Genomic DNA, 26,154 nt, shown 5'->3' on the forward strand with positions numbered 1-26,154 from the left:
TTTTCACTGCTCTGATTCCTTTAGACTGGAACATGCATAAATCTCATCTCGCCAGAAGTTCTCAAAAATTAAAACTTACATTTCCTTCCCTTAAGGGTAAAAATAGAACTTTCAGGAGACTCAGTCATTCCTTCGCTTTCAAACTAACAGAATTCTGGAATGCCTTACCACTTGCATTAAGAAGTTTAGGTCCCTTCATTCTATTCTGGAAAGCCCTGAAAACCTTCTTGTTTGCTAAACACTTTGGAAGCTAACTATTCTAGTTTATATTTCCTTTGTTATGTTTATGTATTATGTTTTACATTATTGTTAACTGAGTTGAGCTCCTTCTGGTTGATGACCCAATCTATAAAATTAAATTTTAGTTTAGTTTAAACGAAGAGCTTTACAAGTGTGTCACAATAGTTCAACAAATTGCTTAATATATCCTGTCACAGCCTGCTGATTAAAGTGGATAGGGCTTGGGCCCAGAAATATTATAACTTGCCTTCATGGTTTTACCCCAAAATAAAAGATTCTGGCACTAGCAAGGCAAAGTGGTGGTATCCAGTGGAAATAGAAAACAAACAGCAAAGGAAGACTCTGGTGTTCAATATCTTTTGTTGGTATATCATGACTCAACACAATCATGTTTCGGTTCAACCAGGCCTGCCTAAGAAGTCTATTGGTAGAATAATGTGATGTCTAATGCCTTCTCAAGAATTACACAAATATCACAATCAATATTGCAATTGGCTCCCCATATTTGAAAAGCGCAATGTCCTGCAATTTCTGTTCCCATGCAGGACATTGCACTTTTCATGTATGGGAAGCCAATTGCAATGGTGATTTTTAAACAGAGGTGATATTTAAACATAGAAACTGATGGCAGAAAAGGGCCACGGCCCATCCAGTCTGCCCACACCAATGACCCACCCCTACCTTCCTCTATGAAGAGATCCCACGTGCCAATCCCATTTTGTCTTAAAGTCTGGCACACTGCTGGCCCCAATTACCTGTAGTGCAAGACCATGGATTATTCCAGCGATCAACCACCCTTTCGGTGAAGAAGTACTTTCTGGTGTCGCCATGAAATTTCCCACCCCTGAGTTTCAGTGGATGCCCTCTCATTGCCGCGGGACCTTTGAGAAAGAAGATATCTTCTTCCACCTCGATACGACCTGTGACATATTTGAACGTCTCGATCATGTCACCCCTCTCTGCGTTCCTCGAGTGAGTATAGCTGCAATTTATCCAGCTGTTCCTCATACGGTAGATCCCTGAGACCCAAGACCATCCGAGTGGCCATTTGTTGAACCGACTCAACTCTCAGCACATCTTTGTGGTAATGTGGCCTCCAGAATTGTACACAGTATTCCAGATGGGGTCTCACCACGGATCTGTACAACGGCATTATGACCTCCGGCTTACGGCTGACGAAACTTCTTCGGATACAACTGATGATTTGTCTAGCCTTGGACGAAGCTTTCTCCACTGGGTTGGCCGTCTTCATGTCTTCACTAATGATCACCCCCAAGTCACGTTCTGCTACAGTCCTTGCTAGGGCCTCACCATTAAGGGTGTAAGTCCTGCATGGGTTTCTGCTGCCAAGGTGCATGACCTTGCATTTTTTAGCATTGAAACTTAGTTGCCATGTCCTGGACCAGTGCTCCAGTAGGAGTAGTCATGTGTCATATTGTCGGGCACTGAGCTTTTGTTAGGCACTGTGCTTTTGTCTGTTGTGCTCTTGTCTACTATATTGCATAGTTTGGCATCATCGGCGAATAACATAATTTTACCTCGAAGTCCCTTGGCCAAGTCCCTTACGAGGATGTTGAATAGGATCGGGCCCAAGACCGAGCCCTGCGGCACACCACTGATCACCTCAGTCGTTTCGGAGGGGGTGCCGTTTACCACCACCCTCTGAAGTCTGCCACTAAGCCGATCCTTAACCCATGCAGTTTATTTGTCTCTTAATCCCAGCGAACTCATTTTGCTCAATAACCTGCAGTGTGGGACGCTATCAAATGCTTTGCTGAAGTCCAAGTACACGATGTCTAGGGACTCCCCAATGTCCAGCTTCCTTGTTACCCAGTCAAAGAAGCTGATCAGATTGGATTGGCAGGACCTACCCTTAGTAAACCCATGTTGATGGTGATCCCGTATCCAATCGTATCCAATTGGTGTTTGATTAGAGTTTCCATTAGTTTGCTCACTATCGATGTGAGACTCACCGGTCTGTAGTTTGCAGCCTCCGTCCTGCATTCTTTCTTGTGGAATTCTTGAGAAGGCATTAGACATTACATTACTCTACCAATAGACTCATGAGGCAGGCCCAATTGGGCCAAAACACAATCGTGTGGAGTTGATATACCAATAAGAGATATTGAACACCAGAGTCTTCCTTAGCTTAATCAATCCATAGCAAATGGTTTTTATTTCTTTACTGTATAAAACTACATAATTTTAGGAAATTTAAATACATCCGACACTAGGAACAAGATTTGAAGACATCCATAGCAGATACTCTGTGGCAGGATGTTATTGCCAAAGTAAATAAGGCAAATATCTCTGTGCAACTTAAAAGAAAATAATTATAAAGTATTGATGATATGGTATATGACACCTGAGCACCTTCATAAAACTTAACAGTTCCACATCTATAACATACTAGAGAGGATGTAGAGATACAGGAACCTACCTTCATATGTGGTGGGACTGTCCATATGTAGCATATGTCCATATGTAGCAACTAGTCAAATAGTGGGTGAACATATTCAACCCTCTCTGGGTCTCTGAATTACGTGGGGCTGTCTACATTTTTGGACATTTTAGCTCGTCACTGTATTGAAAAAAACCATGGATTTTTTTCATTAAAAGCAATCATCATTGAGGTTGTTATTCAGAGCTACAGAGGGGGTGACTTCAAACGTTATCTAGCCCAGCACGAACAACGCTGGATAAATCGTTTAGGCACTTTAGAACCTGAAGGCCTGAATGTAAATATAGAATGGCAACATTTCTATTAAAGATCAGATTCTTACTGTCCAAGTTACGAGTACTTGTTATCTGTGAGTTTCACCGTGTGTTGTCTTTTTAAAAATGTGACTACGTAGCAAGAGAAAATCATGTGACTCAAAAGGTTGCCAGTTGTATAAAACGAACGCTGTCACCATTTTACCTTTACCTTTGTTCGAGTAAATTGGCAGGTCTAAAAGCACGCTGTAAGTATTTGGTTGTGCTGTACAATAACATATTATTATTATAATAACGTATATTTTATTCTATCGTAGATGCCTTAATGCCTGTGGCTAGTGGCCCTGACGCAGTGGAGTGTAATTGATTTCCACGAAACGCTGGCCGCGTCAGCTCAGATAGACGAAGGCTAAGGCTTTAACATTCAAGTCTCTATTAAGATAAGTGATCTGTCTGCCTGTTAAAAATTCGGATGCTTTGTATTTCACTTGAAGATATATTTAGTATAAACATTTTAGAATGCACCTAGAAAATTTTTAGAGTATAAGAGTAGTGCTGTTTTGAAAATAAGTAAAGAAAATAAGAAAAAAAGATAAAAAGTACAAGAAAAAAGACTTTTTGATAAAATAGAAGTTAATAAACTAGTGCAGTTAGGAGGCCTATGACTGGAGTGGGGAGCTTGGAATACGCTGATCGTTTAGTCCGTGATAGGACTTCGCGTATGCTCCGAATCTGAGGCCTCAGTGTGATACAGAGTATATTATTAAGTGGTTATTATTAGATACATGAGTATGAATTTTTGTTAAAAACCACTTGGGTTTGGTTATTTAGTTTATACATTTTTGGACAACCACAGAAAATGTATTACTAACTTTTTTTGCAAACGAGATGCATCATTGCTTTTCACTAGATATATTCAAAGTTAACAATGGAAACTTGGCATCATAAGTTACGATTTGTCCTACAGATGGAACAATTAACAAGAACAACAAATATCATTTTTATATATGAGAAGAACAAGGGTCTGCTTCAGACTTATCTAAATGCAAAATCTTGTTAAAATTTTATTCTCTATTAGAATTGTGCCAGGAGGGAACATGAAGACTTATATTTGATGTATGGACCACAGAGGGGAGGAAAGGTGATGTGGGAAGGGATCTTTATTTAGTTATACTTTTATTCAAAATTGTATGCTACTTGAGTGAATACCTCAAGCTCTCAATGTTTGGTTGTTTCCAACAGGGCTGTGGAGTCAGAGTCAGAGTCAGAGTCGGAGGCAATTTTGGGTACCTGGATCCAGAGTCAATAAAAATGTACCGACTCCGACTTCTGATAAATTTAAATTATAATAAATTATAATTTTAAAAAATACAGCAAGTTCAAATGTCCCATTTCACAAACAATAGTCATAATTAACACATAGTTTGTGGGCATTTTTCGCCAATCTATGCCATAAAGCGGGCAAATTTTAAAAATGTTGCACGGGAAATTACATTTCGCGTAAAATCGCTTTAACACCTGAACCATTGCTTATTTTCTCATATTGAATTCAGTAAAGCGACGTCACATATGCGTGAAAAGATAAACAACCAGAAAATATCCAAATAAAGAGATTCCAGCAGGAGTTTTTTAAAGAATTAAAAGAAGTAGAAAAGTATGATCGCTCATCGAAACTGACTGTAGAAGAAGCCATCCTTGTTTATCCCGAGATTATTAGCGATGTGGCTAGAACCGTAACAGCAATGCCACCCATCCAAGTCAGTGTTGAAAGACTATTTTCAGCTCTAAAAATAATCAAGTCAGATTTAAGAGCTTCTATGAAAGAGGATCTGGCACAAGCAATTCTGTTTCTAAGAACACTACACTGAGTTAGTTTTGGATTGCATTTAACAGCTATTCTACACTACAACTATATTCCAAGTTTAATATATAAAATGTTTTAGGTTTTCCAGCTTTTGTTTTTGTTTATATAGTTAAGCTTTGTTTTTGTTTTAAAACTACCAAAGAATATGGTTCATATTTTTAAACTGGTAAAGATCCTGTTCCTGATTTTTATGTATGCTATGCTACTACTTTATAGCCACTTGATAAAAACAATAAATAAGACCTTATTGTTTTTATTTTTTTGTCTTGTTTAAACTGGCCAATACAGTAGAGCGTCAGCTTCCTAGCCAGTAGTTCTGTGGTTAAATGGTGTATGTTGCCTTACTTCAATCAACATGGAAAATATATTAGCATATTAAATACAGAGGAGTCGGCGTCGTGGGTACCAGAAACTGAGGAGTCGGAGTTGAAGGATTTATCTACCGACTCCACAGCCCTGGTTTCCATGTAGTAGTGTTGTGTATGTGTAAGATTAATATGCTTTGAATTTGAATAAAAATTTAAAAGAAAAAAAAAAAGAAATTGCAGCAACAGACGAAAAAAAAAATCATTTTGGATTACTACCCAGAGAGGAAAAACACTGCCTTAGCATGGAAAGTTCAGGCTCTATACATGCTGGATATAAGGCCTAGTCTCCCAACACCTCAATTCCAGTCACACTATTTCATTTCACAGCAATGCATTATTTTCTTATTTCTATATCTTTGATACAATATCAATGGGAGGCATTCAATATAACTACGTTCCTTAAAACAGATTTTATATTTCTTATTTCATTCTTTTTTCTGGTTTATTTGTTTTTTGTTGTTGTTATTTGGATCTTCAGATGGCTGACAGGGTGTAACATTCCTGTTCTTCTAGCCTTTCTCCTCATTGATCCATTTATCTTATTTTCTTATCTGCTTAACATTTACTTTCTTTTTAACCATTGATTAGTTTACTTATTGAAGTGACTTATTTTTAAAACAGTGCTTCACCCCTCCTGAAAATAAGATAAACGGATCAATGAGGAGAAAGGCTGGAAGAACAGGAGTGTAACATCTTGTCAGCCATCTGAAGATCAAAATAACAGAAAAAAAAGAATGAAATAAGAAATATAAAATCTATTTTAAGGAACGTAGTTATATTAAGAACATAAGAACATAAGAAGTTGCCTCCACTGGGTCAGACCAGAGGTCCATCCCGCCCAGCGGTCCGCTCCCGCGGCGGCCCATCAGGTCCGCGACCTGTGAAGTGGTTACTGACCACTTCTATAACCTACCTCAAGTTCTATCTGTACCCCTCTATCCCCTTATCCTCCAGGAACCTATCCAAACCTTCCTTGAACCCCTGTACAGAGTTCTGGCTTATCACCTCCTCCGGAAGCTTGTTCCATGTGTCCACCACCCTCTGGGTAAAAAAGAACTTCCTAGCATTTGTTCTAAACCTGTCCCCTTTCAATTTCTCCGAGTGACCCCTAGTGCTTGTGGCTCCCCACAGTTTGAAGAATCTGTTCTTATTCACTTTCTCTATGCCCTTTAGGATTTTGAAGGTTTCTATCATGTCCCCTCTAAGTCTCCTCTTCTCCAGAGAGAACAGCCCCAGCGTTTTTAACCTGTCAGCGTAAGAGAAATTTCCCATACCTTTTATCAGTTTAGTCGCCCTCCTCTGCACTCCTTCGAGTACCGCCATGTCCTTTCTGAGGTACGGCGACCAGTATTGAACACAGTACTCCAGGTGCGGGCGCACCATTGCGCGATACAGCGGCATGATGACTTCCTTCGTCCTGGTTGTGATACCCTTTTTGATGATGCCCAGCATTCTGTTTGCTTTCTTTGAGGCTGTCGCACATTGCGCCGATGGTTTCAGTGATGTGTCAACCATCACCCCCAGATCCCTTTCAAGGTTACTCACCCCTAGCGGTGTTCCCCCCATTTTGTAGCTGAAGATCGGGTTCTTTTTCCCTACGTGCATGACTTTGCATTTTTCTACGTTAAAACTCATTTGCCACTTATTTGCCCAGTCTTCCAGTCTCGTTAGGTCCCTTTGCAGGTTTTCACAGTCTTCCTTGTTCCTAACCCTGCTGCAGAGTTTGGTGTCATCAGCAAATTTGATAACCTCACATTTTGTCCCCGTCTCCAGATCGTCAATAAATATATTGAACAATAGAGGTCCTAGCACCGACCCCTGTGGAACTCCGCTCGTGACCCATTGCCAGTCTGAGTATTGTCCCTTTACTCCAACCCTCTGTTTCCTGCCTGCCAACCAGTGTTTGATCCATCGGTAGATATCCCCTTGCACCCCGTGGTTCCACAGCTTTTTTAGTAGCCGTTCGTGAGGTACCTTGTCGAAGGCTTTTTGGAAGTCAAGGTAAATGATGTCTATGGATTCCCCCTTATCCATCTGGCTGTTTATTCCCTCGAAGAAGTACAGCAAGTTTGTGAGGCACGACCTTCCCTTGCAGAAGCCATGCTGGCTCGCCTTCAGTTGCCCATTTTTTTCTATGTGTTCGCAGATTGTGTCCTTTACCATTGCTTCCATCATCTTTCCCGGAACCGAGGTCAAGCTCACAGGCCTGTAGTTTCCCGGGTCACCCCTTGATCCCTTCTTAAAGATGGGCGTGACATTTGCCATTTTCCAGTCCTCTGGGATCTCTCCAGTTTTTAGGGAGAGGTTACATATTTGGCGAAGTGTCTCTGCTATTTCGTTTCTCAGTTCTTTTAGTACCCTTGGGTGGATGCCGTCTGGGCCTGGTGATTTGTCGCTCTTCAGTCTATCTATCTGTCTGAGGACATCCTCTTTGCTTACCTCTAGTTGTACCAGCTTTTCGTCGTGTTCCCCGTTTATAATCACCTCAGGTTCTGGGATATTGGATGTGTCCTCTCTGGTGAAGACTGACGAGAAGAATTTGTTTAACCTGTCAGCTATCTCTTTTTCCTCCTTTATCGCTCCTTTCCTGTCTCCGTCGTCCAGTGGTCCCACTTCCTCTCTGGCTGGTTGTTTCCCTTTCACATACCTGAAGAAGGGTTTGAAGTTTCTTGCTTCTCCTGCCAGTCTTTCCTCATATTCTCTCTTTGCTTTCCTGACCTCTCGATGGCACTCTTTCTGGTGCCTTTTGTGCTCTTCCTGGTTCTCCCTTGTTGGTTCCTTTTTCCATCTCTTGAAGGATGATTTCTTGTCTCTTATCGCCTTATTAACTGCAGTTGTTATCCATGCTGGGTTTCTAGTTCGATTTTTTTTGCACCCTTTCCTGAACCTTGGTACGCACAGGTCTTGTGCCTCGAGCACTGTGCCTTTAAGCAGTGTCCAGGCTTCCTTTACGGTCTTCATCTTCCCTGAGCTGTTGCTGAGCTTTTTTCCTACCATTTTCCTCATGTCTTTGTAGTTTCCTTTTCTGAAGTTGAGTGCTGTCGTTGTGGTTCTTTTCACCTTTGATGTTCCCATGTTTAATTTGTACTGGATCATGTTGTGATCGCTGTTCCCTAACGGTGCTAGTACCACCACTTCCTTTGCGGGTCCTTCTAGCCCGTTGAGGATTAGGTCTAGAGTGGCATCCCCTCGCGTTGGTTCCGTGACCAGCTGCTCCATGAAACAGTCTCTTATCACCTCTATAAATTTAGTTTCTTTTGTGCAATTTGAGTGCCCAATGTCCCAATCTATTCCCGGATAGTTGAAATCCCCCATAACCACCACCCTTCCACTTTTGCACACCTGCCTCAGTTCGGCCTCCAGGTCCAGGTCGTTTGCTTCTGGCTGTCCTGGTGGGCGATAGTAAAGTCCCAATTTGATGTCAGCTCCTTCCCCTCCTGTTAGCTTAACCCATAGTGACTCCAGACTGTCTGCCCTTATTGTTGTTTCTGATCTGGATGAAGGAATGTAGTCCTTTATATACAGTGCTATTCCACCCCCCTTCTTGTGCTCCCTGTCCTTTCTGTAGAGTTTGTACCCTGGCAGGGCCACATCCCATTTGTTGTCCTCTGACCACCATGTCTCTGTGATTCCTATTATGTCTAGGTCCTTATTTCTGGCTATAACTTCTAGCTCCCCCATTTTGGTCCTTAGGCTCCTAGCGTTTGTATATAGGCAATTTAAGTCCTGGTTAGTTACCTTTTCTTTTGGGTCTACTCTTGATTTGATGCTCCTGCTGGTGTCCTCACGGGCTGCCTCCTGTGGTGTGTCTATCCCGTCCTCCTCCCGCTTCTTTGATCTTTGATAGCCCTCTGGTTCCGGCTTTGTCCTCCATGTCTTGCTCTTTAGCTCTACCTGCCTCTCGGGTCCCTGTACTGTATCCTTGGGTTTATGTCCATAAAGTGTCCATTTTGCCTCTAGTCCACTATCTTCCTTTCCTGTTTCAGTATCCTTGCTCGATACTGTGGTCCGATGTGTCGAGGTCAGATCGACTCTCGGCTTTCCCCTTGTTATCAGTTTAAAGTCATGTCTATGCAGGTCTGGATGTTACGTGCCAGCATCCTCGTCCCAGCCGTGCTCAAATGCAGTCCGTCTCTCCTGTAGAGCTTGTTTTTCCCCAGGAAGGTTGACCAGTTTCATACAAAGAGGAAACCTTCCTCGTCACACCATCGCCTCAGCCATCCATTTGTTGCTTGCAGTTCGTTCTGCTTGCAGTTCGTTCGTTGAATACCTCCCATTGATATTGCATCAAAGATACAGAAATAAAAAAATAAAGTATTGCTGTGAAATGAAATAGTGCGACTGGAATTGAGGTGTTTGGTGACCAAGTTGTGCATCCAGTCTATCCAACAGTGTTGTGATAGTGGGATATTAGACCTAGGCAACGCTACTCTCTCTCTCAATTTACCTCAAGAGAGCAATTCAGAGGGAGGGAAGGAGGAATTCTACTCTTCCCAGCATGCACAGAGAAAGGCAGTAACAACAAAGCACCAAGATACTGATAGCAGAACACAGGTGTTCATAAAGGCTAATCACAGAGTTCCCCAGAAAGCAGGAACCTGGTCCACCATACACAGCTTAATAAATACACAGACATGTAATCTGTCGCATGCAAACAGAACAAGCTACCCCATACAATAGGGGCAGAACAATCCTGACGAAGGGCATAAAGCTACCCAGGCTAATTAGATTAGTTGTTTTTTTAAGTATATATGCTGCTGAAGCAAGAACTTTTGGAAAGCCTAGGAGCTGCAGGGGGAGCCCATAGGGAGTATACACAAATACAGTGAACAGCCAAGAGGGACAGAAGAATGGGGACTTGTACCCCTCGGGCATGGCCCTGCAGGACCAAGCCAAAGCCTCACACAGTGGCACGAAGAAGTGTGACTAGGGGCTGCAGAACCAATCTCTAAGTTCAACCAGGCAGTCCTGAGACTGTGACCTCGGAGAGGCTGTTAAGCATCCACGCTGGGCAGCCAGGGATAGGAGCATTGTCAGCACAACCTACCATGTGCTACACATAGAGAAAAATACTGGATTGCTCCATTACATTATAAAAATTCTTATACTCTGAAAACATCCTTAAGAGTTCTATGTGGATTACAAAATCAAAGATGGGAGCTAACAATATAGCCGCACAGAAATTACAAAGAAATTAGGTTCTTACCTTGATAATATCTTTTCTAGTAGATAGGAATGATATGCCAAACCATAGGGTTATCCCTCTGTACTTGTAAGCATACTGCATAAGATGTCAATCACAGCTTTTCAACTCCTCCTTCTTCTCCATGGTCTCTGCTGCCTCTTCAGTTCATACCAAAGCTGGCGAGAGCCCTACAGAAGACAGGAATTCCCTGAAACCAGGTGTCTGATCTGAAGTTAAATCAAAGCAGAAACAGTAGTTTGAATGCTCCCATTTTGTCAAGATAGGGGAATCCTTAAGGAGGAGTTAGTTGCATGTGAACAGCTGAATGAAGTAGAAAAGCAATGGGCAAAACTGAAAGGCAACAAATTATGTTAGGAAGGTACACAAAGGTAAAAGGAAAAGAAAGGCCACTTTGGTTCTCAAATGTAGAAGCTGAAAAGATGAGAAAAAAAAGGTTAGCCTTCACAAATTACAAGATGTTGCAGAAAGAGAAAGACAGACAAAAATATGTGAAAAAGCTACGAGAAGCAGGAAAAGCTGTCAGAAAAGCAAAGATGCAAATGGAAGAAAACATAGTTCCCGGAAAATTTCTATCTGGAACCTTGATAGGCTCCCTGGTTACAAGTTTCTGTTGAGTACTGACAAGAGCACCATGACCCACATAAGGACCCCCGGCTCTGGCCTCTCAGGGTCTGCTGTCTGGTAAAGATTTTGGACAGTGATCTTGTACACTGGCCATAAGATCATCTAGGCCCTTCCCAAACAGCATCTCCATCTATTGTCTGATCCAAAGCATACGACGGGCAGAGACTGAATATGCAGAGACTTTCCCCATAACTCTGATGTTATTGTAGAGTGCATCTGCTTTGTAATTTACTCCAGCTAACACAAGCTGTGGCATGGGCTCAGCCTCCACCAGGTTCTGATTTCATAGTCTGGAATGAAAGGTGCACTCCACGAAACAGGCCGTGGCTGCAGCCTTAATCCCAAAGGGTAGAGCCTCAGACTGCCTCCTGAGGACCATATCCGCTCGGCAGTTCTGCAGATACTTTAAAACTACTCCTCCCTCACTTGGCAAGGATGTGTGTTTGGTCACCTGGGCTACCAGAGAATTCACCTTTGGCAGAGCAAACATTTGTTGGAATTCCTGATCTGTGGGATGCAGCTTAGACATAGTTTTAGCAACCTTCAGTGAGCCTTCAGGGGTCTCCCAGAGCTCAGTGACTAGGATCCTTATATGTCTGGGTGCCACAGAAAAGATGTGGGCTGAGCCCAGACCCTGCTCAGAAAAGAGCATTTAGGGAGTCAAGAACTTGAGTGCTTAAAGTACTGCCTGTTACCTGTAAGAACTGTGCTCGGGGATTGGATGCCAGTCCTCGATATCATTACCAGCTGACTCAAAAGCAAGTGCTGGTCACAACAAAATTTGGAGACGAGAACTTGGGTGCTTAAAGTGCTGCCGTAAGAACTGTGCTCCAGGATTGGACACCAGTCTTCAATGTCATTACCAGCTGACTCAAAAGCAAGCACCAGTAACGGCCCCTTAGAGACCCCAGGAGATCTAAAGAAGAATTGTCTGATCTACAATGGTAACGTGTAAAGCTGGCAGCGGGAGGGATGCCCACTCCCTCCTGCCACCACCACCATTGTGCCTCTGACAACCCCCCTGCCCCCCTACCTTGTTTAAGAAGTACAGCCAGAGAGAAGACTACCCATAGGAGGGGCCTTAAGGAACATGGGTCAATAAGAGCCCTAGATCCCTCCCCAGCACTCCATGGATACACCAGGAAGGGGAAGGCTCACCATTTGAAAAGGTGGGCCTGCTAGCCGGAGAAGGTAAGCATCCCTCCAGCCCGCCTTCATATACAAGGGGGCATGGAAGTCATTGGGGACACTACTGTGGTGGGAGTGAGTGGGTATCTCTCCTGCTGTCGGGGGGGGGGGGGCTGTTAGGTGTTGTTGCATGGCAGCGGGAGGACGTGGGCATCTCTCCTGCTGCTGGGGGTGGGGGGTTGCTTGATATCAGCAGCAGGAGGTAGTAGGCATGCATCCCTCCTGCCAATCTTCGATCTGGGGTCTTTTTTCTGCGTTTATTCTGTGCATGTGCCGAGCGCTATCACCAACGATCGACACAGGCAAATTTAGTGACCCTCATTTGCATCGCAGTTTTTAAGAATGACTCACCTTTTAGAAATTATTACAGTAGCATCTGTGACAGCTGCCTGTCAGATTTTACTGCAAACATTTGAGAATCTTCTCCCGATCCCAATTCCAAATGAAAACAATCTGTATTTCTTATGAACACAAAGAAGTGCCTGCCTTACCCTCTGAAGACTTTACAAGTAGTACAATGATTGCCTAATACATGCAATGTGACGAGATACTCTTGTAGCTTTCCTTCTCCTTGTCTAAGTCTCCCTGCTTTAATCTGGCCCTAGATTTTTAAGTTCATTGCTTGGATCTCATGACCTCAGCTATATCCATTTTAAGGCAGACTGAGTTGTCAACACAATATTAGAACAACTGGAGATCTCATCTATACACCCCTTCACAACTTGAAAACTAAATTTACACTCTCTACCTTGTATTCTTTCTTGAAAATAAATAAAACAACCTGAAGAAACCTCTAAGGCCCTGAAAGGATACATCTTAAAGCCATAAGTATTATTTGAGAAAGAAAAATGAATCAGTATTTTAGAATTCAATGAAGGCATCATTTCAACCAACAACTTATTTTCCTTGAAGAAACTTTAGCTGAGAACTTTTTCTTAAACATATTTTGGCAAAGATTTAGATTTCATTGAAGTGCTGGCTAAAATTGATTTTATCTTATAGACTGCCAAAACATAATCATAACTTATTTTATACAAATTATATCTTACCAAGATATTGTTATATCTGTTAACGTTTCAAGCACAGTGTAAAGTGCAAACACAATCCAATACATCATCCACCGAACCTAGAGAAGAAAAATATCATAAAAATGTATGTACCATAATTCAGTTTTAGTGTCATTCTTTACAGCAAATAAATTTTATAACAGGCTAGTTAGGAGGAAAGGCTAAGTAGAGGCCTATTTTGGGTCTATTTTATAAAGACATAGGCACCCACGTGGTTTTATAAAATACCAGTATAAAAAAAAAACATAAAATTGCTGACAAAAAGAACCCATGGACCTACTTTGAAGTTACTGTGCACATTATATTCATATGTGTTTTATAAACTGTGACTCTGTCCAGCCTCTGCCTATACTTCATTTCCAAACACACCCTACACACCTGCATCCAAGTCACAAAAGTACACATGGCTCTCCTCACATAAATTCTTACATGGAGGTATAGTTTTATAAGAAATATTTTACATGTATATACTTAGCCTCTACACATGAAAGTGCCTTTACAAAATTACCTATGACATAGCTTTCTTAACCTGTGCACCAACGCAGGACTCTACTCTGCTTAACATTACATGAAGACAGAGTTACAAATAACAAAGAGCTTTCTCTGTAAAAGAAACTGTATAACCTTTAGCAAACAAGGTAAATTACCTCTTTTCTTAGGCTTCTGTGGCTGGTGTCATTGTTCTTGTAGCTCTCTGGATAGTGGTGTGTCTGCTTGACTGACATTTTAGCCATCTTGCTGTGTCTTTGTCACTCTGATGAAAGCCACAATAAGATGGCTGAAATGTCAGTCATGCAAACGAAGCACCAACCAGACAGCTAAAAGAACCAAGGTAAATTTCCTAGTCCCCCCCACCAAAAAAAGCTTTGCAACTTAAATGAAGCCAGCTCTTTATTTTAATGTACCATGTATACTCTAATATAAGCTGACCTGAATATAAGTCAAGGTAGCTCTTTTCCCCATCCCAAAAAAGAAGAAAAAGGTTTGACTTGAATATAAGCTGGGGAGGTTAATATTCAAGTGCCCTGCCCTGTCAGGCTCTGCACCTTGTCCCCCTCCCTCCCTTCCTACCCTGTACTCTCCCCCTCCCTCCTGATGACCTGCAAGCCTCCACCAGTCCTGCCATAAGACCTGGTGGTCCAGCGGTGGGCCGAGACAGGAGGGATCCCTCCCTCTTCCTGTCCCAGCTGACTCTAAAATCTTTTAATTCCCTCCTGCCTCCTCCACATATTTTTGAATTCCTGGCAGTCTCACTGTGGGCAGGGACAGGAGGTATCCGTCCCGCTTCCTCTCCCTGCCGGAGGCTTGCAACAAGTCTGAGAGGGGCGGGTGGGCAATGACCCAAATATAAGCAGAGACCCCCATTTTTGGCTCCAAAATCTCAGCTTATATTTGAATATATACAGTATATATTCTATTGCCAATTCAATGGCCATAACTACCGTGTTTCCCCGAAAATAAGATCTAACATCATTTTCGGGGTAGGTCTTAATATAAGCTCTACCCCAAAAATAAGCCCTAGTCCCAGGATTCGTCGGCAACCCTTCAACCCGCCACACCCCCACTGCTGCCACAGCCCCACCACCACCATGCAGCCGAACTCCTGCTGACCCTCCATCCTTCCCTCCCCACTGACCGTGAGCGAGCCCTACCTTAAACCGAAGCAGAGTCGGGCCAGCAGCACTTTAAAGAGGCTGCTTGGCCTTGTCCGTCGGGGATTTCATTCTGACGGATTCTTCCATTTCTCTGTTCTCTCCTCATATCTATGTACTTTTGCATGTTGTCCCTCTCATCTATCCATTGTCACAACCCGGGGTCTCTGATGAGCGCAGACCACTTGGGCTGCGAAAAATACTGGTCTGGCATGTCCCCTTTAGCTTGGGGTATGCTTTAGGCCTAGTAATGGCTATGCTGTGGTCAAACCCCAGTATTTTGGGTATCTGCCCCTGTCAGCATAAGAAGGAAACTTCCACCAATGTTCAAGTTTTAGAGATTTATTATTCCTGGCCACTGGCCAGTCTTTGTGTTTGGGTTCAAGGCACACTTACAACTGGCAAAGAGCCACCCCAGCTGTTGCAGTTGGCTAAACGTTTAGAATCCTAAACTCTTTATCAGCACTATGCCAAGTAAAGCCACTAGGTACAGAGAGGTTAGGTACAAAAACACCTTTAGGCAAGTTCTTGGAATAACTAGTAGCAAGGCTTAGCTTTACACTGGGATAGGTTCTTTGCACCAGGCAGTTTTTCTGTTCAAAGAGTTTTAAATAATCCTCTCTAGTTTTAAGTGAAGCAAAAAGTTCAAATACAAGTTCAAATAGAAAGACCTTTAAAGTCCAGAAACCAGCAGACATGAAAAGGACAGTTCTTAGGCACAGGCTGTCTCAGCATTCAGAATGGCTTCTAGGCCAGTGTTCTTCAATCTTTTTACACCTATAGACCAGTGGAAATAAAATAACTATTTTGTGGACAGGCACCGGTCCGCAGACTGGCGGTTGAAGAGCACTGGGCTAAGTCGTGGGCCAGACCCCACCCCCATATTAGTACTAATTGTAACACTATTTTTTCCACTCATTTTTCATATATACACATACAATATAATCTTATTAACAACACATAATGGCTAACCACAAAATTAAACTACACAATGCACACTGTATGCTTCTCAACATTCATTCCTACCAGAACAGATTATACAAATACGGGACCACAAACTAAAATTACTAATATATACAAACGAAACCCTAAGATTCAAGACTCTGCATGCAGTACAACCCCAGAGAAAAAGAAACAAATACATTTCTTCCTGAACAGTGCAAAATACAGACAGCAGATGAAAATTCTCAAAATTGACAATTCAATCACTAAATTGAAAATAAAATCTTTCCCCCTACTTTTGTTGTCTTCCTTCCTCCATGTGCCATCCCTTCATCATGGCAGTTGGGTGAAGCTAGGTGTCCTGCCCTCTCTTGTTTACAAACAAGGCCTTCAGAAAGCCAGCTGTCTCTCTTGTCTTCCTCCCCCTCTGCAAGAAACATACCAGCGCTCCCACCTGTCCGTTTTATACTGCCCGCGGCCAGCTCCCTCTTCCTCACTGCCTGCGGATGGCTCCCTTTTCCTCATTTCCCCTCTTCCTCACTGCCGGTCCATGGCCGGAACGTGAGGAAGATCAGTGCACAAAGGCATGTGTGGTGGCTACTCCCGCGTCCCGCGCATCATCCAGAAGCTTTTCCTCTGACATTGCGACATCAGACAGAAGCTGCCGGTTCAGGGGCAGGATGCGCGTAGGAGCACTGATCTCCTCAGGCCCGAGGCACGTTCCGGTCGCGGACCAGTAGGAAATTTCTGCGGACCGGTGGTTGAAGAACACTGTTCTAGGCACAGCTGTTACAATGAAATACTACTAATTAGCTACCAAAACCCAGCAAACAAGCAAAACAAAAATAGCAAAAACCAAAAGTTTTTCTCTGGGCTAGTTTTGAGGGGGAAAAAAACAACCCACAAATGTTCCAGTTCATAAGCAGGTGTGCTCCTATCAGCACAAGCCACTTTCTTCCAGGCAAACACCCAAAACAAAAACACAGTTCATAGCAATATCCTTCGCATAGAGTTAGAAGCACAAATCAGCACACTCACATTTGCAGCAGTTGATTTCCATCAGTTCCACACTAGGCTCTGGTTCACTCTCTGCTATCTGAAAGTCCATAGCCTCCACGCTATCCAACTGTTCTCCAGTTGGGATAAAATTGACTTCCTGCATCTCCCAGTCTTCCAGCCTCTCACAGTCTGACTGGGAAAAAGACAAACATCTTTTCCTGCCTCTTTCCTGTCTCCTGCTCCTTCTACTGGCTCCCTCCCCCTGACTCTCTCACCAGCTTCCATTTAGGGAGCTCAAAACCATGCCCCCTCTGCCTGACCAGGGGGATGGGTATCAGTTCTCTAGAGAACTGCTTACATTTGCCAGAGATCAGATTTCCCTGCTCTTTTCTTAAAGCAACAGCAGGTATTTTAGGGTAAAATCTCCTAACAGGATTTAAAGGCTCTATACAAGAGTGCAAGCTTTCTGCATAACTTTCCCTGTCTCAGGCTGGCTATTCCAGTGATAGTCATCGACTACATGTTCCAGTGCAATGACCTGGTCAGCTCTACTGCACTGGGGCTGTCTAGCTGTTACACTTCAGAGGAACAAAACCTTTGCTGGCAGTGGGTTTGTTACACTATGTGCACTATCTCCTCCCTCTCTCTGCCCTTCCCACCATTTGTGTGTGCCATCACTTCCCTCCCTCTTCTCCCCTATTCCCATATCCATAAACAGCATTTCTTCCATTTCTCTTTCCTTCCCCATAACATAACATAATAGCGAATTTCTAGACCACATAGCCATTAGTTCAATGCGGTTAATAAAAGATTATGCTATGGGAAAATACAATATTAATGAGATGCAAAGGAATTTAGCTAGTCAGAAATTTGGAGAAAAGAAAAGTCTTCAAAAGTTTTCTATAGTGTTTATAGGATATGGCTCTGATCAATTATGGATGAAAATCTTTGTCATAAAAAGCAGCCTGATAAGAAAGACAGTGCCCATGATGTCTCTTTTACAACCCTCTCTCTCTCCCTCTCATCCCTGTGTACCATATCCTCCTTCTCTTTTCCTCTCCCATGGTCTGACATCTGTCTTTCCCCTTTCCTCCTCCTATGGTCTGGGATTTTTATCCTCTCCTTCCCACAGTCTGGCATCTCTCTCCCCTCCTTCCTTTCCCTCTTCCCCCCTTTGTGGTCTGGCATTTCTCTGTCTTTCCCTTCTCCTCCCCCTGCCTTAGTCTGGAATCTCTCCCTGGACTGACATCTCTCTTCTCCCCCCCCCCTTCCCCATTCAGTGGCCTGATAGCTCTCTCCTTCCCTCCCACAACGCACCTATCCAGAGACCTCCCTCCCTCCCCCCAACCCCCCCAGATCCAGTGCTTGCTCACCCAGCGCTAATGAATGTCTTTGGGCTGTTGGCATCGTGACTGAAACGCACTGCCTTTGGTGACCCAGAAGTTCCTCTGCTACAGCTTCTTGTCCCTACATAGGCAGAAAGCATTAGTAGAAACAAAGCTTCTAGGTTGCCAAAGGCAGCGTTTACTTCAGTCACGCTGCCGATGGCCTGAAGACTTAAAGCAGCGCTGGGTGAACAAGCATCAGATCCCGAGGGGATAGGGGAGGGTAAGAGAGGTGTTTGACTGCAGGGATGGGGAGAAAAGGGAAGGAAAGATGCCAGACCTCCAAGGGAGGGAATGGAAGGAGCAGATAAAGAATATATATAAGATAGTTTTGCATACAATGGATTTCTGATTACCCATGAGATACATTTGCACTTTTTAATGTAGTAATCTCAAAACCCTAAACTTGCAAGGTATGCCTCCAGGAAAGGATTGAGAATCACTGTATTAGTTATGCAGGGAAAGGCTGAGAAGCATCTCACAGAGCTGGCATCTATAGCAAAAATAACATAGTCCACTAATGAAATGGGCAAGCAAGTATACACTCTATACAAGCACAGGTTTTCCAAGCACCCAAAAGAACAGATATAGATGAGGCATATGAAATTAGATCTGAAACAGGGACATAAGACTGGCAGACGTTCTTTCATAAGTATTTGATTTCCCAGTTTTATATCCTGGAGAATAAAATTGTTTTAAATTTGAAATTGTGTGCACAGAATGACTTCAAATGACTTAGCCAATTTTTTCAACGAGAAGATCACTACCATAAAGAGTTCGTTCCCCCCAGCTATCTCTTACAACTCTCTTCCTCTGAAAGACTCCGACCCTATCCCTGCTGACAGATCATGGACTACTTTCGAACCTGTATCCGAGCCCCAGATCTCTAAACTCTGCCTGAAACTTAAATCCTGCAAGTGCATCCTAGATCCTTTCCCATCCTACCTCTACGAAAACATCCCAGCGCAGGCCATCTCTTCCCTTACAAACCTTATAAACAAAGCTTTACTATCGGGCCTGTTCTCCTCAGAAATGGGCCACATTGCCTTGTCCCCTCTTCTGAAAAAAGCCGATCTTGACCCTTCCTTACCATCGAACTACCGCCCCATAGCCAACATCCCTCTTTTAACAAAACTTCTGGAGACCATAGTCGCTACCCAGTTCTCCTCTAACCTAGAGAGATTCTCCATCCTCCAACACTACCAATTCGGATTTAGGCCCAACTTCAGCACCGAGTCCCTCCTAGTTTCCCTAATCTCAAAGGTGCAACAACTACACGCCCGAAACAAATTTGCTGTTCTCCTACAGTTCGATCTCTCCGCAGCTTTCGACGTCGTGCACCACGACATACTAATCTACCAACTTTCCGAGATAGGAATAGACTCCTTTGTCCTAAAGTGGTTCTCAAACTTCCTTCGCGCACGTTCCTACATTGTCAACGCAAACGGCTCCAAATCCACTTCGTGGACACCATCCTGCGGGGTCCCACAGGGCTCTCCCCTATCCCCTATCCTCTTCAACATGTATATGACCTCCCTGAAGCTTCTCAAACTATCCCCCCTTGAAACAATTTACACATATGCAGACGATATCCTTATCCTCCTCGAAACAGACCAGAACCTTACAAACCTCCAAGAGAACATCACCTCATGCATAATGAGACTTCATGCCTGGTCCCTCTCTGTTCAGATGAAATTAAATGAATCAAAGACAAAACTACTCTGGCTCGGCCCAAAGTTAGCACACCTGCCCACCCTCTTCACTCTACCCACAGGTCCCGCTCTTCGCCTTGAGTTCTCAAGCAAGGTCCTCGGCATCATTATCGATTCCTCCCTCTCCCTAAACGATCACCTGAACTCCTTGGCAAAATCATGTTTTTTCAGCCTCCACATGCTGAGGAAAGTTAGATCCTATTTCCACCAAAAACACTTTACCGTCCTGGTACAATCCATCATCTTATCCAAACTCGATTACTGTAATGCCATTTACCTGTGCCTAACAAAAAAAAGTCTTCACAGACTCCAGCTCATCCAGAATACTGCGGCCAAATTGATTTTTGCTAAACGCAAATTTGATCACGTCTCCCCCTTACTTACCAATCTTCACTGGCTCCCTGTACTTTCCAGAATTCACTTCAAATGCTCCTGTCTAGCTTTCAAGATAATTCATGGCATCCTTCCGCCACTAATCCCCCTATCCTTCCTCGCCCAAACGCCTGCTACAACCAGATCCGCCCACAGACATAAACTATCCTTCCCCTCTCTACGTGGCATCCCCCACGCAGGCAAACTGGGAAGATCCCTCCTCTCCAAAATCACGGGCCTTTGGAACGATCTCACTATCCCGCTGCGGAACCTGGGCTCCCTCCAACTGTTCCGGAAACAACTGAAAACCTGGCTTTTCTCTAATATATAACATCTCCTTCTTACTTCCCCTCTTTTCATATGCCCTTGTAAACTCTCTCTCCCCTCTCTTCTTGTATTTTTAAGCTTTGTAAACCGTGTCGAGCTCCGCTTCCGTGGAGATGATGCGGTATATAAACTTAAGGCTTAGTTTAGTTTAGTTTAGTTTAGAATACAGATAAAGTTAAGCAACTGACCTAAAAAATCTTGTATTATTATATAGATCTTCAAAGGCCTCTAGGGCACTGTTCTTCAACCGCTGGTCCGCGGACCGGTGCCAGTGCGCAGAAAATTTCTGCCGGTCCGCACAGGGCCGGTGAGATCGAGTCAGCAGTTCAAGTTCCTGCCGACTGCCATTCCTCCCAGCTTCGGGCGATCAAGACAGCCTACCGACGTCGGGGCCTTCCCTCTGTGAGGCCCTTCCCTCGACTGTTCAGAAACAGGAAGTTGAAACAAAATAGGCGGGACTCAGAGAGTGAAGGTCCCGACGTCGGCAGCCTGTCTTGATCGCCGCCCCTGCCGAGTTGCTGAAGAGAGCCATGGGGAAGGTACAAGTGGAACAGAGAGAGCTGCAGGTACAGGTGCAGGTGGAAGGAGATGGTCAGCTGTGCGAGCAAGATCCTTCACAGTGGCTGTCTCCCCTCTCAGCAGCTCTCCTACTTGCCAGGGCAGTGATTCATCGGCAACTTCCAGCAGGCAAGTACTGAGAGCTGCTGGAAGGGGAGGAAGCCACTGTAGGAAGCTGGGAAGCTGCTGGATAAAGGGAAAGCTGCTACTGGACTTGGAGGAGGTAGGAGAGATGCTGCTGGGAGGGAAGGAGGGAAAGGGATGGGAAGAGAGTTAATGTTGGATAGGGGAAGGAGGGAAGGGAGAAGGAAAAAAGGAAGGAGGGAAGGGAGAAAGAAAAAAGGAAGGAAACAGCTGGCAGGGAGATTACAGGAGGGGAAGGGGGTCAGGGTGGAATGGAGAGATCAGATGAGGGAAAGGGGAGAGAGAGGAATGAGAAAGTAGAGAGAGAGATTGATGCTGGAAAGGGAGTCAGCAGAGAAATGAGAGAGGGATAAAGATGCTAGATCTGGTGTAGGAGAGAGAAAAATGAAGAAAGCAGTGAAGCTGGAATGAATGATGTAAAAAGGAGAGAGGAGGCACAGGCTGGATGGACAGGGGAGAGGGGCATAGAAAGAAGTCAGATACATATGGAAGGGGGAGAGGGCAGACAGTGGATGGAACGGGCAGATGCTGGATTGAAGAGACAGGGCAGACGCTGGAAGGAAAAGAGTGAAAAGAAGATGAAAGCAGAAACCAGAGACAACAAAAGGTAGAAAAAAATAATTTTATTTCTATTTTGTCATTAGAATATATCAGATTTGAAATATATATCCAGCTAGAGACATAACTGGGGACTGCAGTATTCTGTTAGCATGATATTTCTGTGTAGCATTCTATAATAACTTGGCTTGTTCAGTTTTCTTGATAGTAGAGGGGATATATGTGAAGGGGAGGGGAGACAAGGTTTGTTGGTCCGTGCTCTGTATATTTGTATTTATAAAATCACAATTGTTTAGAATATTGTTTCTTTTTATACTTTAATAAAATACGTTCAATATAAAATCATAACTGCGGCTTGTGCAGATGGGATCAGATGATTTGCGGGGACCAAGCTCATGGAGATGGGGCGGACACAGGGTTTTTAAATTTTAATCCTAGTAGTTTGCCGATCCACAAAATAATTCTTTTATTTCTGCCTGTCCACGGGTGTAAAAAGGTTGCAAAACACTGCTCTAGGGAATATGACAGAAGGTCATATACATCACAACCAAGGGGTACACATTCTACTTTAAAAAGGGTTTTTTCTTTTTTAGTCAACACAGATGTTTGATTTCATAAGCATTTTCAAGATTCACCCAACTCACTGTGTCTTGTCTTTTATACAGTTAGATCATTAAAAATATTGCAAGTATAGGAGTACTTAGGCTTTCATATGAAACGGCCATCTTGTTTGCCATATACAGTTTAATGTTCATTTTTTACTTTTACTGATAAATACCTCTCAAGCTTTACCTAAATTTTTTACTAGTTTCTCCACTCATACTAGTCACACAGTAATGATTTTCCCATACAGTATTCTTTTCTTTTCATCAAGAATACCTAAACAATAAAAGCTGTGAATCTATCTATATAGCTATAACTACAGGTGGTCATTTTTCTTTTTTCACAATTTTATGCAATATGTAGCCTCAGTCTTACATTAATGGCTTTAGAGTGTATCACCTGTAGATTACCACAGAACATTTTGAATATAAATCAGCCTGTTCAAAAGGCATCACAGCTCCACAGACTAGGATGCCTCACGTTGCTAAGCAACACACCATCATTTGCAGGGCAAAGCACAGGTAATGGCCTGGAAAAGCTTTAGCATATACAGATATGACTCTCTCCTCTTACAGGCAAGCTCTCAGAGAAAAAGAACTAAAAAAATAAATGTAAATATACTAAGGAGCCCTTTTACTAAGCTGTGCTAGGTGCTAACATGCACCTAACAGCTTAAAATGGCATACAAAGAGGTGCACTCCTTAAGTGCCAAATAAACGTGCACAAATTGCACAAAAAGAAAAATTTGAGGGAGAATGTCAGTGGACATCTACACTAGCACACACCAACTGGTTAGCACAGCAAAAGCACATAAACCTTAACTGTCTACAAATGGGTAGCAGTTACATGTTCACATATTAATTTTTCTTTTTTTAATAGCCACACATTAATGGCAAAGTTAGTACATGGCCATTAATACTAAGAAAAATGGCCATTTTATGGCTGCAGTTAAAATGGCCTCTGCACAAGGGAAAAAACTGATTTAAGTGCATCCATTTTTTACTGCAGCTTAGAAAAAAAACAAAAACAAAACCCTAAATATGGTTCAATGAGATTCAACATTAACTACAGAAATTTTAGCCCAGTCCTCCCAATCCTTTAAAAATGTCTCTTTTACGCAATTAAAATTTTATAACCGACAATGAATTAAAAAGGATGCCCATTTGTACCTAAGACACAATGTTATCTGTTTATCCTGGTGACAAAATAAATCAGTTTGGCATGTTGGTAAATAAGATCACCAGAACCCATTAAACAGTGAAATGAAATATAAATACAGACATTATCTTTCATAATTCAGTCATGCATTGTAAAAAGAGTATGATGGATATGATGATCTAGTAGCTGATAATCCAGCTATAAAGCATAGTTACTCACTTGTAGCAAGTGTTGTCAGAGGACAGCAGGCAGTTAGTCTCACATGTGGGTGACATCATCCATGGAACTCCAGCATGGACAGTCAAAAAGTGTAATGTCATTTTAAAACTTTTAAGACCGCTCGTACTGCTCATGTGTTAGTGCCTTCCCGCCCAGTATAAGAGAGCCAAGAAGCCAATTAGGAGAGGTGGGAGGGTTGGGAGAATATCTGCCTGCTGTCCTCAGGTAACACTTGTTACAGATGATAACTATGCTTTATCCAAGAACCAGGTGGCTGCTTTACAGATGGGAGTGATACATAGATGAATTACTGAAGTTGTCATCGCTCAAACTTATGTGCAGTGACATGATTTTCAAGTGTCAGCCCAACCTGAGCATAGCAAAAGGAGATAGTCTGGTAGCCATGCAAAAATGATTCTCTTAGGGTTAGATTCACTTACCTGACTCTCCGTGCCCGATCTGTGGTCAATCCGTGCAGGCCCGACCAATTCACAAAACAATAAAATTAAAATGAGGGCAATTGGAGGAACGCCCCCTCCGACCGCACAGGTCACTAGTGTGCGGCAATCCTGACGAATGCACAGATATCTGCTTTCCCTGTAGATGGTCTGTGCATGTGTTCAGTGTTTACTGGCCCTGACTCAAATTGCACGAGAGAAACTAAATTCCTAGAGGTGATGAGGGACTGTTTCATGAAACAGCTGGTCACGGAACCAACGTGAGGGGATGCCACTCTGGACCTAATCCTCAACGGGTTAGGGGGACCCGCAAAGGAGGTGGTAGTATTAGCACCATTAGGGAACAGCGATCACAACATGATCCAGTACAAACTAAACATAGGAACACCAAAGGTGAAAAGAACCACAACGACAGCACTCAACTTCAGAAAAGGAAATTACAAGGCCATGAGGAAATTGGTGGGAAAAAAGCTCAGCAACAGCTCAAGGAAGATGGAGACCGTAGAGGAAGCCTGGGCCCTACTCAAGGGCACGGTGCACGAGGCACAAGACCTGTACGTCCCAAGGTTTAGGAAAGGGTGCAAAAAGAATCGAGCTAGAAACCCGGCGTGGATAACCAATGCAGTAAAAAAGGCAATAAGTGACAAGAAATCATTTTTCAGAAAATGGAAAAAGGACCCAACAAAGGACAACCCTAAGGAGCACAAAAGGCACCAGAAAGAATGCCACCGATAGGTTAGGAAAGCAAAAAGAGAGTACGAGGAAAGACTGGCAGGGGAAGCAAGAAACTTCAAACCATTCTTCAGGTATGTGAAGGGGAAACAACCAGCCAGGGAGGAAGTGGGACCATTGGACGACGGAGACAGGAAAGGAGTGGTAAAAGAGATAGCTGACAGGTTAAACAAGTTTTTCTCGTCAGTCTTCACGAGAGAGGACACATCCTAAATCACTATCAGCTATTGCACCGACTCCAATTCCTACGCCACAGGAGCAGACCTAACCAAAGCAGAGAACTTTAGACTAGTGGCAGGAATACTATGGCCTGCAAAACTGCTAAAGTTTTGTGTCAACTTCCAGCTGACTTATTAAACAAAGTAGATGGATTCCATAACTCGCAATATGGGTTCAGGTCTATGCATAGCACAGAATCATTACTGCTAGAACTGATATTAAAGGCCAAATCTTACCTAAGCAGGGGCACACAATCTGTACTTCTACAGTTCGACATCTCAGCTGCATTCAATGCAAGGGACCACTACTTTTACTTTTTAGATTAAGTGAACTAGGTATACAGGGTATGGTAATGAAATGGTCTGTGGAGTTCTTGACCAACATATGAAGTAAGGAAAGGCAATGACAAATCTCAAGCCTGGAAAGCCTTTTGTAACATGCCGCAAGCTCACTGTTATCGCCATCCCTATTTAATACATACCACAGAGCATTCCTATTTAATATATGCCACAAATCCACATATTTTCCTATGCAGACAATATTTTCCTGTTGTGTCCAATGAAAGACACCTTGGAGGCCACCATCCAATATATATGAAAACAGCTAGACTGCAATAAGCTCTGTACTCAGGATTGCTTCTACCCAGTGCTTTTTTTTTTCCTAGGAATCTTACGGAATGGGGTGATAAAGGGCTATATATTACAAATAATGAAAACTGCAAATGCTAAACATACTCAGTAAAATTTGCTGCGTTTAAATTATTTAGCCTGTAAAATAATGACCCATCAAGGTTAAATTTAATCACATTTCTGCATCCACTAAAGCCTTGCTGACACAACAGCAG

The 26,154-nt window shown here is 43.1% G+C and overlaps 1 protein-coding gene across 1 annotated transcript in view; it reads right to left on the bottom strand.

Annotated features, from left to right (window-relative positions):
* REEP3 (receptor accessory protein 3) overlaps positions 1-26,154 on the bottom strand; it is a 175,196-nt gene that overhangs the window by 40,996 nt on the left and 108,046 nt on the right. The window contains exon 3 of the mRNA XM_033940046.1: positions 13,255-13,331. Coding sequence (XP_033795937.1) covers positions 13,255-13,331 — 77 coding nt within the window. The remainder of the gene's footprint in view (positions 1-13,254; positions 13,332-26,154) is intronic.

This window comes from Geotrypetes seraphini, chromosome 4 (assembly GCF_902459505.1).
Source record: "Geotrypetes seraphini chromosome 4, aGeoSer1.1, whole genome shotgun sequence".
NCBI classification, from domain to species: Eukaryota; Metazoa; Chordata; class Amphibia; order Gymnophiona; family Dermophiidae; genus Geotrypetes; species Geotrypetes seraphini.